The 14,631-nt window shown below is 54.5% G+C and overlaps 1 protein-coding gene across 1 annotated transcript; it reads right to left on the minus strand.

Annotated features, from left to right (window-relative positions):
• Window positions 1-877: 877 nt before the first annotated feature.
• Window positions 878-12,091, minus strand: Dact3 (dishevelled binding antagonist of beta catenin 3). Its single transcript, XM_055615659.1, has 4 exons — window positions 11,764-12,091; window positions 4,436-4,532; window positions 4,141-4,293; window positions 878-2,269 (listed from the first exon to the last, which is right to left on the minus strand). Exons 1-4 carry the CDS (start codon window positions 12,010-12,012, stop codon window positions 942-944), a joined length of 1,827 nt encoding a protein of 608 aa, XP_055471634.1. The 5' UTR covers window positions 12,013-12,091; the 3' UTR covers window positions 878-941.
• Window positions 12,092-14,631: the final 2,540 nt, after the last annotated feature.

Consider the following 14,631-nt stretch of genomic DNA (forward strand, 5'->3'; position numbering starts at 1 on the left):
GGGTCACATCTCTCATTTTAAGGCAGAACAGGAATCCAGGGAGTATGTAACATTGTGCATTTATTTACAAAGAGGTTAGAGAAACACAGAATCTGGCCCCCCATGCACCGGGGAGTCACCATTGTCATAATAAATACAGTGATTTCTTTAATCAAAAACAAAAACAAAAATAAAAAACAACAAAACAACAAAAAACAAATAAAAAACCCCACTGGATTGGAACAGCTGAGGGTCATTCAGCTTCCCCCACTCCCCGCGGGGAGAGGCACCAGATTGAAACCATCTTCCTTCCTCTCTAACTTGCCAATCCTCCATCACTGTCCAGGGATGGAGCAGAAAGAGTCCTTTTCCAGGTGTTGGCAACTCCTACTTGACCCTCAAAGCCCCTAAGACAGTGCCACTTCCTCTTCCAGGGCACTCTACAGGCATGACCTGAGTCAGACAGTCTCTGACCCGGGGCCCCAGGGGTATCCTAAGGGTCCGCGGACATGGAGGGGGCACTTTGTGAATGAGAAGGGAGCCCTGCCTGGGCAAGGAAAGGAGGAATGAGAAGGCTGTGTGAGAGAAGTGAGGAGAAAACAGACTAAGCTTCTCAAACTAAAAGGGGGGTTGGGGGGAACTGAATGGAAGGAATTACGGCTTTTGCACACATGGACACCCGTTGTACAGATGGGGAGAGTGAGGCCCAAAGAGGGGCGCCTTCGGGTCCAAGACGTTAAAAACCAGCTCTACTGGGCCAATCTGGGCGCCTCCAGATTGAGGAGAGAGGGGCAGCCTCTCCAGGACGGCTATGGATGGCGGGCAGTGAGTGAGGAGGGTCTTTGGAAACAGAGAAAACCGGTGGTCTTTGGAAGGTGGGTGTGGAGGGGCTCAAGGATGAGAAGGGGGTGGGTGGGTGCGGAGGCCATGGAGGTGGGAGCCCAAGCCCATCCCCCCCCAACTCACACAGTCGTCATGACCTTCAGAGAACCCGACCGGAACCGCAGGATCTTTTTCTTCAGCGCGTGGGATGCCTTGATCTTCACGAAGACCTTGGCCGGCCCCGCCGGGGTCGCTCCACTCGCCACACCCCCCGGCCCCGACGGCGAGGCCCCGGCGGCTGCCACCAGCTGCTGCGGCCACACGAGGCCTCCGCTGCCGTCGGAGTCGCTGGAGGCGGAGCTGAAGGCAGGCGACTCGCCGTCGCTGGCACTCGACTCGCTCTCGCCGTAGCCCCCGGGGGCGCATCCGGACGGCATCCGACGGCCCAGTGGCACGGGCCGCCCTGCCGCCGAGCACTCGGAGTCGCTGCCCGCGCAACCGTACAGTAGCCGGCGCGGGGGCGCGGATGGCGATGGCGCAGGGCCGCGCGGCGCGGGCACGCGGCCGCGGGCGCGTCGGCCTTCGGGCGAGTCGATCTCGGCCGTGGAGCGCCACCGACGGCAGGCCTGGACGGTGGGCGTGGGCGCGGGGCCGCGCCGGGGCCGCGGTGGTCGGGGCTCGTCTCGCTCGGCCGTGGGGTACTTGGGAGGCGGAGCGGCGTGCGCGCGGCCCAGCAGGCTGGTCTCGGACTGCGAGCGCGCCGCCTTGCGCGCCCTCGGCGATCCCCGACGCCCAGACGGCTCTGCCAGGCGGCCCCGACGGCCCGCGGCGCGCGGCCGCTCCCTGGGCGGGGACTGCTCCACGCTGCGCCCTCGCGTGAGCGGCGGAGCCCGGCGGCGCGCGGCGCGGCCCGGGAGGCCCCTGGAGGCCGCGGGCGCGCCGGGTATGTACTGTGCCTTCACCAGGCGTCCCTCCGCCGGGCTGGAGGGCGGTGACGGGGCGGCCGGAGGCGCGGGTTCGGGCGGAACCTCCGCCTCCCACGCCCAGGCGCGCTCCGTCGACGGCTCCCGCGCGGGTCGCGCGCCGCCGGGGGGCGGGGACGCTTCGGGCGGCCGCGGGCGCGCGCCGTTTTGGCGTCGCGCGCCCCCGTCCGCACCCCCGGGACTCGTGCGCGGTTGACCCGCCCCCCGGCGGCGACGCCTGCGCAGGAGCGCCGAGATGTAGCCATCCAGGGGTCGGCTAGCCGCCCCGTCGGGGGAGCCGCACGGTACACGTCCGCTTGGCCGTGGGCTGCGCAGAGCCACCGCGTGCAGCGGGCTGGGCGTCAGGAAGGGCCCCGCGCGCGCACGCCGCTCTGCGGAGGAGCAGGCCTCGGCTCCGGCTGCCCCCGACGGGTAGGGAGCTGAGAAGGATCGAGGCACCGCAGCCCGGGCGCCCACTGACTCCGGAGCGCTGGGACTGGCGTCGCCTGCGGAAGAGAAGCAGAGGAAGAGAGAGGAGGGGCTCTCAAAGGCCTTTCTTAGCCTAGAAATGAAGCAGCTGAGGCAAGAGGATCACCTCCAGTTTTGAGCCAGCCTGAGCTGTGGAACACCTTAATAGTGTACAATAAATAAATAAATAAGCAAATTAACTAATAAATAACGGGCTTGGTGGTGCACATGTGTGATCCATCTCAGGACTGAGAAGGTGGAGGCCACTCTCAGCTACTTCGCATGTTGGAGGCACCCCCACCCTCAAAAACAAAAACAAATCTAAGTTGGACAAAGTGATACAAGCTTGTCGTCTCAGCGCTGGGCAGATGGAGGTAGGAGGAGCAGGGGTTTAAGGTCACCCCCAGCCACACAGCAAGTTTGTGGCCAGTCTGCGCTACACGAGAGCCTCCTTCAAACAAACAGTTAAGCGAGGTGTGGCGGCCCTTGTTTGTAATGCTGAGGAGGCTGCGGAGAAGTGCTCCAGGTCCCCAGCCGGCCAGCCGGGGTTACAGAAAAAGACCAGAATAAGAGCCGGTGGTGCTTTAATCCTAGCATTTGGGAGGCAGAGGCAGGCAAAACTCTGAGTTCAAGGCCAGCCTGGTCTACAGAGGAATAAAATTGAAGCTGGTGGAGAACCCAGCCTGAATAGGGCAAACTACCCCCTGAAGACCCTGCCCCACTCATACCCTTTTATATGGTTCATGACAAAATCTCTTCAAGACTTCATCACTTGTCTTGCTCTGATCTCTCTCACCCCACTGTTTACCCTGCACATTCGTATTTTTGCATCTGCAGCTGCACTGACCTCCCAGAAGCCCCAAATTGCCAGGCTCTGATCTTGGGGCCTTTGTGATTTCTGCTTCCTGGCCTCTTCCTTCGGGATATCAGCTTCGCCTATGCTCTCACATCTCTCAGATGTCAAGGGCTCAGTGAAGCTTTCCCTGTCTGTATTTTCTAAAGCCAGTTTCCTCTTGAGGCCAGGTTTGGTGGTGCATGCCTCTCCTCCCTCCAATCTTGGGAGGCACATGCAGGTTTGAAGCCGGCCTGGTATATTTAGTGAGTAACAGGATTGCCAGGGCTATATAATAGAGATATCCCTGTCTCAAAAAGGAGAAGGAGGAGAGGAAGAAGAGAAAAGAAAAAAAGAAATTCAAGGGGCCCTCACTGGCTTGGAACTCACTATGTACACAAGGCCGGCCTTGAACTCCCAGAGATCTGCTGCCTATCAGCCTTCCAAGTGAATGCTTAGTTTAAAGGTATGCATTGCTATGGCAGGCTTTTTTTTTTTTTTTGAGACAGGGTTTCTCTGTGTAGCCCTGGCTGTCCTGGAACTCACTCTCTAGACCAGGCTGGCCTCGAACTCACAGAGATCCACCTGCCTCTGCCTCCCGAGTGCTGGGATTAAAGACATGCATGCACCAACACTACTCATACCCAGCATTTCTCTTCCTTCCTTCCTTCCTTCCTTCCTTCCTTCCTTCCTTCCTTCCTCTCTCCCTCCCTTCCTTTCGTTTTCTTTTCTCTTTTTTTTTTTGGTGTTTGAGACAGGGTCTCTCTACAGAGCAATGGCTGTCGTGGAACTCTGTAGACCAGGCTGGCCTTGAACTCACAGAGATCTGTCTGCCTGTGCCTCTGCCTCCAAGTGCTAGGATTGAAAGCATGGGCCACTATGCCTTGCTGCACTCATGCAGTATAGACACTTAGGACACCCCCCCCCCCCCGTTAGCTGAACTGAAGCCCAGAAGGAAGAGAGATGCTAAAACCATACCAAGACCTACGGTCTCGGCCAGCACCGGAAGTCCAAAGTGGACTCATTAATGTTCAGAGCCATCCTCTGGCTGTCATAGGGCCCCACCATCTAACGTACCTAGGGACTTGGGTCTCTCACTGGCATAGAGGCCCCGAGGGTCCGAGGGGCCCAGGCGTCCATAGGAGCCAGATCCGGAGAAGCTACTATCCCCGCAGAAGGTGGATGGTGGTGAATCTGGGCCTCCGGTAGAACTGGGGTCTTCATAGAAGCCTGGATTCCAGGGAGAAGTTGAGACAATTAGGGGACCTGGGGTGAAGAAGGGAAGAGGTGGGTCTGGGAGAGACAGGGGCTGCTTGAGGGACAGAGGACACTGAGAAAGACTGGGGTGCCCTGGAGAGACCCCACCCCTCACCTGAGCTGCGCCCACTCTCCTGGTCCAGGCCGCCAGACTCTAGACTCAGGTCTCCCAGCTGCTGGCTCAGGTCCCAGACGAGCCCAGGCAGGGCTTCCTGAAGTACAAGGACAGAGTGGTCAGAAGGGTCCGGAGCCCATCTGCCTCCTGTTCATGAAACCCGAGCCCTGGCAGATTTCCTCTTGGAAATGTCGGCTCTCTGTCCCTCGGCTGTTAGCAAGTTCTTCTGTATAACTTCCAGCCTTCATGCTGTATTCCCATCCATGTGTGTTAAGACTTCAGAAGGGCCCATCTTTTGTCCATTCTGGTTAGCTAAGCCCCATCTGTGCACACAGCTCCCTAAGCCCTATAGCGTGTTCCCTTCCACTCTCATTTTATGTCTTCGTTTTGCCTCTTTGTGTTCCGAGACATCTCTGCAGCCCTGGCTTTTCTGGAACTCATTATGTAAACCAGACAGACCCTGAACTCGAAGAGATCTGCCTGCTTCTGCCTCCTAAGTGGTGGCATTAAACACTCACACCACCAAGGCTGGCATCTTTTTAACAATTAATCAGATGAATTAATTAGCTAATTAATTATATGCTATGGGTGTTTTGTCTGAATGCATGCCTGTGCACCGTGTGTGTGCAGTGTTCAGGGAGATGGGAAGAGGGCATCAGATTCTCTGGTACTGGAGTTACAGATGGTTGTGAGCCACAGCGTGGGTGCTGGGACTCAAACCTGAGTTCTCTCGATAGCAGTGAGTGCTCTTAACTGAGCCATCTCTCCAGCTCCTTTGTCTCTTGGGACAGAGATTCAAGCATGTGTGATGGAAAGCGGCCTACCAACTAAGTATAGCCTCTGCTTTTATTTATTTTTCAACAGGGTTTTTCTGTGTAGCCTTGGCTGTCCTGGAACTCATTCTGTAGACCAGGCTGGCCTCAAACTCAAGAGATCTGCCCACTTCAGCCTCCTGAGTGCTGGATTAAAGGCATGTGCCACCACTGCCTGGCTTTTTTTTTTTTTTTTTCCAATTTTTTTCTTTTTTTTTTTTTTTTAAGCTGGGCTTGGTGGTACACACCTTTAATCCCAGCACTCAGGGAGGCAGAGGCAGGCGGATCACTGTGAGTTTGAGGCCAGCCTAGTCTACAAAGCAAGTCCAGAACAACCAATGCTACACAGAGAAACCTTGTCTCAAAATATATATATATTTTTATGTGCATTGGTGTTTGGTCTCATTGTACATCTGTGTGTGTGTGGGGGGGTATCAGATCCCCTCAAACTAGGGTTGCAGACACTTGTGAGCCATGTGGGGACTGGAAAACAAATTCAGGACCTCTGGAGGAACAGCCATTGGTCTTAACCACGTAGCCATCTCTCCAGCCCTGCTTGCTTGCTTCACTTACTTGTTTAATTGTTTATTTACTAAGACAGGGTCTCACTTTCTAGCCCTATCTGGACTAGAACTCCCCATGTAGCCTAGGCTGGCCTTAACTTGCAGAGATCCTGCCTCTGCTTCCCAAGTGCTGGAATCCAAGTTGTGTTTAATTATATTTTTGATATTTATTTACCCATGTATGTAGGTGTCTCTGTGGGTGTATGTGCATGAGTGTGGAGGTCAGAGGAGGGGCATCAAGTGTACTCTGTCACTCTCTGCCTACTCCTTTGAGGCAGGGTGTCCCCCTGAACTTGGGGTTCAGTCCTCAGTGACTTTCCTTTTAGAGCTGCTGAGGCATATTCTAGGAATTCTGCTTACCATGTAGTGGTGAGATTCAAACTCTAGTCCTCATGGCACTCAGCAAGGACTTGTGACCACTGAACCATCTGTCTAGCCCCTTCAGCTTATTTTTTTGAGGCAGGGCCTCACCTGCTTAGGCTAGCCTGGCTCCGATAAGCTCCACAATCCTCCTGACCCTGCCTTCCCAGGGTCATGGATCTCAGCCTCACCCAACCTTTTCCTGGCTTCTATATCATGCTCAGCTGTCAGGCACCTTACTGAGACATCTCCCTAGATGTCCCCCAGCCATTTCTGAGAGTCTCCCTCTCACATAGTCCAGGCTGGCCTCAGACTTGGCATGCAGGGGAGCATGAACTTGACCTTGTGACCTGCCTGTACCTTCTGAGTAGGGTGTTGCTGGTATGTGGCACACCATACTTAGGCCTTAACTTAAGGTCGAGTTCATGGTAAAAGGGGATGACCACGGGGCTGCCTCCTCCTCCTCCATTTTGACCTTTCTTTTTTAGGTATATCACTCTTCCTGACATTGTCCCTTATCACCAAAGGGAAGTTTTTTTTGTTTTGTTTTTAATTTATTTACCTTAATGTGCTTTGTTGCTTTTTGCCTACATATATGTCTATGTGAGAGTGTCAGATCTTGGAGTTACAGACAGTTGTGAGTTGCCATGCGGGTGCTGGGATCTGAACCTTGGTCTTCTGGAGGAGCAGCCAGTGCCCCCAACTGCAGAGCTATCTCTCCAGCCCACAAGGTGAGGCTCCTGCAGAAGTCTCCTCTCAGTGCTCCCTGCTGCTGCAGGCTGGCTACCTCACATAAAACTCAAGGCGTGCAATTCACACACCTCCTGGCTCCTCCCCTCAGAAAGAACCACTCTTTTGTGCCTCCTGCAAAACCTTTTGCAAGCCAAGCCACACTGGTGGCTACAGCAGTGATCACAGACCAAGACCCCCAGGGCTGGAGGAGAGGGGCCTAGGTTGGAAGAGTGATTGCCTAGCAGGAAACTCTGGGTTCAGTCCCGAGGATGGCATAAAAGACCTGTAGTCCTAGCACTGACTAGGGAGGTAGAGGCAGGAGGATGAGGAGCTCAAGGCCATCCTTGGCTACTTAGTGAGTCTGAGGGCAGCCTGAGCAAGAAGACCTTGTCTCTACAATTAAAGAAAAAAAAAAATCTGGGATTTTTTTCTTATTTTGGAATCCGCAGAAGCAGGGCCAGGGAATGTCTCACAGGGGACTGAGTGAGACCAGAGGTAGCGGCTGCCTGGGGCAGACAGTTGACCCTCAGACAAAAGCGGCTTGTCTGGCCTCTCTCGGGAGGGCGGGGACCAGCACCCAGCTCTGCCTATTTAGGGCAGAAAGACTGGCCTGGCTCTGGGCAGCAGCCACCGCCCCCCACCCCCGCCCCAGCCCTTGACTCCTCCAGGCCTGGCCTCCTCCCCTCCAGGAACAGAAGCCCTGATGTGGCCCCTGTGTGTACAACTAAGGTCAACAAATGCCTCCAGCTGGAGCCTCCCACTCTGGGTGTGTGATGCCCATGACTCAATCAAACTTTAAGCAAAACCAAAAGAAAAAAAAAAAAGGCCACAGGCCTGGGCTGCCCATCAATGGCCTGTGTCATGTCCCAAGTGGACCATCTGCTGCCTGACTCTCTGATTGTCACCACACTTTGGCCCCACCCCACCCTTACCCCAAATCCTACAACTTGGGCTTTTCTAATGTGATCTCCCATCCCCCGCCTTTCTAAAACAGTCCCTTTGCCATTCTGCACCCTGTCACTCTGCTTTTTCTCCCACCTCCTAACTTTAAAACATATATCAGAGCATCACTCATTTATTGTGTCTCACTAGGCGGCGATTTCTCAGTGGGGCAGGGATTTCTGACTGTTTGTTCACAGCAGCACACTCCTCCCTTGAGCTTAGCACCTAGGAAATTTGTGATGAATGAATGCCTGAATGTTCGTGGAATACTGTGTAGCTGTTAAGATGGACAAAGACAGATTTTCTGTGATACAGTATTGAGCAGCAGAAGAGGACTATACAGGAGAGGGAGGAAGCCAGAATCACAGACACAGGGATACATGTGTCATCCTGTGACTTCATCATAATAGGGGCATTGCAGACTTTAAACAAACAAACAAACAAACAAACAAACAAGCTACAGTGCCAACAAGCAGTACATTGTTTTGAGGTTTGGAGACAGTCTCAGGTAGCCCAGGCTGACCTTGAACTCCTTATGTAGCCAACGATGACTTACTTCCAATCTTCCTGCCTTCACCTCCCAGGTGCCAAGGAGCTCAGATGTCACCCAGTGGTGACAATCTTATGGGAGCCACCATTGCACATGTATGCCATGGCTGGTGGGAGTTGGCAAGGGGAGAAAGCCTGGAGGGTCTGCAAAAACCAAAGTTACCAAGTTCCAGCTTGAGAGCTTCTGGACACACCTGGGTTGGAACCCCAGCATTTGTATATTTCACCACTTTCACAGCTTGTGTCTCCTTTGGTGGGAGGGGCCACATTTTGAAGACCATGAGCAAAGCTTTGGGACCGCACCCAAGAAATGTGAATTTTATAAAATAGCAAAACCTTTGAGGCAAGCCAGGGGTGCAGTTTAAGATACTTCAGTGATCTGCAAAGCAAAGACAGGAGCATGCAAAGTTCAAAGCCTGTCTAGGAATTACAGAGAAACCCAGTCTCAAAAAGAGGGCAAGGGCCAGACAAGGCAGCAGAAGCAGGTGTAGCCAACCAGGGCTACACAGGGAGATCTCGTCTCAAAAAGTGAACCAAACCAAAACTAAACTAAAAACAAAAATAGAGGACTGGGGACATGGCTCAGTGGTAGAGCCCCTGCCTAGAATTCCCCAGTGAGGGGCTGGAAATGTGGCTCAGTGGTAGAGCCCCTGCCTAGAATTCCCCAGTGAGGTGCTAGGGGTGTGGCTCAGTGGGAGAACCCCTGTCTAGAATCCCCCAGTGACAGGCTAGGGGCATGGTTCAGGAGTACAGCATTTGCCTAGCCTGCTCCTTACCCTTAGGTCCAATCCCTGTACTGGTAAATAAAAAAAGCAAAGCTCCGTGGAGTGCTTTCCATTTCTTTCCTGGTCTATATACTCTTTAGTGGAGTACATACATTAGAAAAAAGTCAGAATGGACTCAAGCTAAGGTCAAGCAGTAGTGGCCTTCCTAACACAGGGAATCAAAGGAGAGATGAGGGGAACTGTGTAGGACAATGAAATATTTGTGTGACTTGGTACCTAGTGTCCAAGATTCAACTCATCTCTTCCACAGGCCAGCTGTAAGACCTTGGGTGTATGTCTTGGCTTCTCTGGGCTTCATTTTCCTCATCTGAAACATGGGAATCATACAACCAGGTCTTTGATAAGCTTGCTGAAATGGCTAAAATGAGTTAAAAGAACAGTTCTTTTCAGTGCTTCATCAATGCTAGCTTAATTATTACAAGAAAGTATCTCACAAGGAGTACTTTCAAATACTGTTTGCATAATTAAAATTATGTAAAATGATGTATGTAAAATGATGGGTTTTAGGGGTGGGAGAGATGGATTCCACAGCTCTCATTTCAGTTTTTCCACTAGGGTGAAGAGTCAAGAGTTGGGGGAACAGCAGCCTGAGTTCATCTTTAAATGACCCGATGTCTTGAGAGACTTCTTTGCCCAAACGTCCCCATATCTTTTTTCCTCTTTTTTACACTCCAACCGGTGTTTCATCTACGTTAAGAAGTCCTTTTGCAAGTCTAGCTCAAGTCCTCCTTGCTGGAAGGGATCTTTTTCCTTCCTAGGAGCAAACAGGACCCCTCCATACACAATATCCATGCCTCTCTTTTCTGCAATACCTCTGCTCTTTATTTGATATGGCCACATCTGCAGGGTTTTTTGTTTGCTTGTTTGTTTTGTTTGCTTCAAAGGGAGTGTGTTTCTGAGTGACGGATGGAGATGTAGGTTGTCTCAAGAGGTGACCCTGCTCATCTTCAGAAGGACCTAGGAACCCTCCAGGCCAGAAGTGTTTATATATAGCGCTCTTCTCCTCCATCAGCCAGGCTCCTATCCCAGTCCCCCACCACCTCTTCTTTGGGGGCTGGGTCAAGCCTTAACTGCTGACAGTGGGGAAGGAGTGGAGTGTGAAGGGACAGTCCCCTCTTCCATCACTACCTCTGTGCCAGCCAGGAGGAGTAAGCAGTGAGAAGTGGGGTAGAAAGGCAAACGGATGCATGGAAAGTGAGGGGCAGAGAGTGAGGAGGGAAGAGAGGCCAGGCCAGTCCTGGTCTACAGTGGTGCCCTCTCCCTCCTTCTAGTGGGGTAGTGGGGTCTGGCAAAGCCCAGGCAGCTTGGGGCAGGGGGAGCGGTTGAACAGCCCCCCCCTTCTGTAACTTTTGGAGGGGGCGGGGCCTCCCACAGCTGTTTTTGCTTGGAGAAGAATGTGTAAGGTCCCACTCCTTGCACGGTCAGGCCGTTGGGGGGTGGGGCTGAGCGTCTGGCCTCAACGCCTTTCCCCACTTCCCATCTGGGGAGGGGGCAGTCGAGGTCAGCAACAGCCAGAGCCCCCTCCCCACCCCCACAGCCTCGGCTCAGGTTTCCCTAAACGGGAAGCTCTGACCACACACATGTACACAGGCACAGAGGCTTAGGGATTGGGATGGGCCAGGGGAGTGGGCTGGGGGAAGGGAAGAGAGATGGAGACAGAGGGGCAGAAAAGCACTGAGCGCCTAGAGCCAGACCACGATCCCATCTCTGACCTCCCCTGGTTTTGGAAGCCATGCAGGTCTTGGAAGACTATAGAGCAGGAACAGGATTCAGAAAATAAAACAGGGATGCTGTGTTATGGAAAGGTGGGAGGGACACCCGGAGAGGGTCTTCAGACTCAAGGAGTGATGGGGGGGGGGAGTTGGGGCCTTTTCATTTTGAAAGTCATCATTAGAGCGCCACGGAGAGCCAGACTTCCCTCCATCCCCCAGCCACCTTCACCAGGCTTCCCCTTATGTTACCGGGGCATGGGACCAAGTAGAAGAGAGAAGTGTTATCCGGTGGATCAAAATGCCCCCTGGGGTCCTCAGGGACTGTGAGGTTCTCAGCAGTGGGTCCTGCCCTCCAGAGGCCTGAAGATTCCCCTTCCCCCACCCCGCCCCCTCCAGGGATCTCCAAGCACCCCGGGGACTTAAGGAAAGATGGAGCCCGGGGAGCGGGGCCCAGAGGGAGGTTATGTTTGAATGCCGGTTGTGTGACCTTGGGTGAGTCTCTTCCTGTCTCTAAACCTCAGTTTCTTTCTCTGTAAAATGAGTACTCTGGAACCCTCCTGAGGTGGGAAGACTGTACGAAGCCCGGTGTTCGGTTTGACACACACTAGGCGCCCAGGACGGTTAACAGGGTTCCATGCTGAGGGTCCAGCGGAGGGCCGCGCATCCTCCCCATCAGCTCAGTTTGGGGGTGGGGGAGGCCAGGTCTCCAGTCTCATCTCTCTCGCTTTCCCCCTGCCTGCTCCCCCACCCTAAGACCGGTGTCCTGAGCTTACACTACCCAGACAGGCAGACCGACACACAGACGGGGAGGTGGGGGAACGGATGGGGGAGGGAGGGATGCACGGATGGACGCACGGACCGGCGACCCCTCACCAGCTGCTCCTCCAGGGCTGCCGCGGCCCTGCGCGCCGCTGCCGCATCCTCGTCCTCCTCGGCGTCCTCCTCGTCCTCGGCCTCGGCGCCCCCCATCCCGGGCTGGGCCAGCCGCAGCGCCTGCTGCACGCGGTACTCCTGCCTCTCTCGGAGCCAATGCAACTCGCAGAGCCCGGCCAGGCTGCCTTCCAACCATCCCCGCAGCCGACCCCGCTCCGGGCTAACCGGGAACGAGAAGGCCCGGATCATGGCTGCGGCCCCCCGCCCCAGCCCGGCCGGGCCCCACGGCCGCCCCTCTCGCCGGTCCCACCTCCCCGCCCCAGCAGCCCGCCCGCCCGCTGGCCCGGCTGTCACCGTCTCATCTGCATAGGCGCCCGCCCATTGGGCCGCCCACCCGCGCCTTATCTACATGACCACGCCCCTGGCGGCACAACAGCGACCTACTATTGGGTGCTGCCTTCCGTGACGCAAGGCTCCGTCCCGCCCCGTCCCGCCCCACAACGCACGACCGCGACTACCTACGGGGAACCAGACTCGCCACGCCCCATTCGTGAACAGACTAAGGGCTGTGGTCACGCCCCCTTACGTCACAATGAAACAAGCCCGCCCTTGCTCCCATTCCATTGGTGCCAGCCACTTGATTCTGGAGCCGGCCCCGCCCTCTTGCGGGCGAGCTCTGGTTGCCATTGGGTTGGCCGGATAGGGTGGTCTATAAATAGAGATTGGATCCACGTGACAACTCCGCCGCTGCTCCTGCTGCCCCTCCTGAGCGTTCGGCTGTGAGTCTGCGCAGGAGGAGGATCGTCGGCAAGGATGGAATCTGGATCACGCCTCCTCTTCCAGGAAGCTTTCCCAGACACTCAAAAGCAAAACGGAACGGACATCTTACGATACGATTATGCTTTTAAGCAGGGCCGGCTTACAAGGCTCTGTAATTCCATCATGGGGGAGGCTGGGGCCGGAAAAGAATTGAGAGTTCGAGGCCAGCTGGAGCAACATAGTGAGTTTCAAGCTAGTCTGGATTACACGGCTAGTTTCTGTCTCATGAAAACAACACACGTCTGGAATTACAAGATCCTGGGTGAAATAGTCCATGATTTGACCAGAAGAGAATCTTTTGTCTTCCAGGTGCTGTGGGGCTGTGAGGTCCACCAAACTGAGATCGCAGGGGCTTTTGTTCCCGGTTCTAAGAGGCTTTGTTCTCTTTCTTCTGAGATGCTCTGTTCTCAGTGTTCTGTGGTCCTGACTCTGACCCTCTCCACTTTGGTAGGCTGCGTCCTGCCTCCCCTCGCTGGGCAAGCGAGGCTAGCGCTCCCTCAGGCGGCCAGCCTGTGTCACTTCACCCGGTGTGCCTGCAATTTCTGTGGCAGGATTTTTTTCTGTGTAGCCCTGGCTTTCCTGGACTCTGTAGACCAGCCTGGCCTCGAACTCACACAGATTAGCTTACCTCTGCCTCCCTGAGTGCTAGGATTACAGGCGTTCGCCACCGAAGGACCTTTGACTTCTTAAAAAGTTCGTAACTGTGAGGGAGGCCGGGGCAGAAGAATCACCCTGAGTTTGAGGCCAGTCTGGGCTAACTATGAGAGCCTGTTAGAAAAAGAAAAACATATTGTTTTTTTTTTTTTTTTGAGCAATGGCTTCTACTGTCTATGCCTGTAATCCAAGGACTGGGGCTGGAGAGATGGCTCAGCGGCTGACGAGTGCTTGCTGCTCTTCCGGAAGATCTGGGTTCAATTCCTGGCACACGGGTGGAAAAAGAGGCTCACAATCGCCTGTAACTCTAGCATCAGGGGATCGGGTGTCCTCTTCTGGTCACCTCAGGCGACTCTAGGGCATAGACACACATGCATACACATAATTTAAAATATTTAGTTCTTAAAAACCATTCTTGAGGTGCCAACCAAGCGTGGTGGCTCAGGCCTGTCACCCCAGTACTCTAAATGATGAGGCAGGAAGATCTGCAGGTCCAGGATAGCCTGGGCTACACAGCAAGCCCAAACAAAGGACTGGGGATGGGGCTCAGTGGTAGAAAGTCAAGAAGCCTGGTAGGTTCGATCCCCAGTACATGAATGATCATGTTCAGTTGAATCCTCAGTTTACTCTTAGCTGTGGAGGGTTGAGGGCCAAAAGTGAGGGTGACCCAGCAACCGGAGACCTGGGCAGGGTCCAGAGTTGAAAAAGACAGCATGATGATGGCACCTATCTTTAATCCCAGCCCTTGGGAGGCAAAGGCGGGTGGACAGTAAATTCAAGGGCAGCCTGGTCTAGACAGTGAGTTTTAGGACAGCCAGAGCTATGTAGAGAGACCCTGTCTCAAAAAGAAAAAAAAAAAAAAAGATGTGGGACATGTGATCCCTTCAGGTCATTTCCTTTCCCTCAGGGCCAAGATGGCGCTTGGGTGTTCCCCTAGACAAGCCTGCCCATGCTCTCAGACTGCTTCAGGCTGCCCTGTTATGCTCCCTGCCCAGCCCTCCTCCGCCTACTCACGATCAGCGCTGTCCCCAGGACTGGTCCCATCTCTGTCATGGGGGCAGGGCCTCAGGGGTCATGGTCACCACTGAGTACCCAGCATCACTCAGCACGGTGACAAAAATGGAGACGGGGAAGGAGCACCTGTCAAGAAGTCGCTGCAGCGGAGAACACCAAGGCTAGGAAGACGGCTCGGTGGGAAAAGTGTGGAAACATGAGGAACTGAGTCCAGATTCCTGGCATCCAGGCAAAGGGCCAAATGGAACGGTCCCGTACTTGCCTGACTAGTGCTGGGGGATGGACACAGGGTCACTGAGGCCTGAAGGGCAGCCAAGTCTAGCCAATTAGTGACCTTGATTCAACAGGAGAGCCTGTGGGGAAAATCTAGGTGGGATAGCC

The sequence above is a fragment of the Psammomys obesus genome, unplaced genomic scaffold, assembly GCF_907164565.1.
Source record: "Psammomys obesus unplaced genomic scaffold, mPsaObe1.curated_primary_1811, whole genome shotgun sequence".
Classification (NCBI taxonomy): Eukaryota; Metazoa; Chordata; class Mammalia; order Rodentia; family Muridae; genus Psammomys; species Psammomys obesus.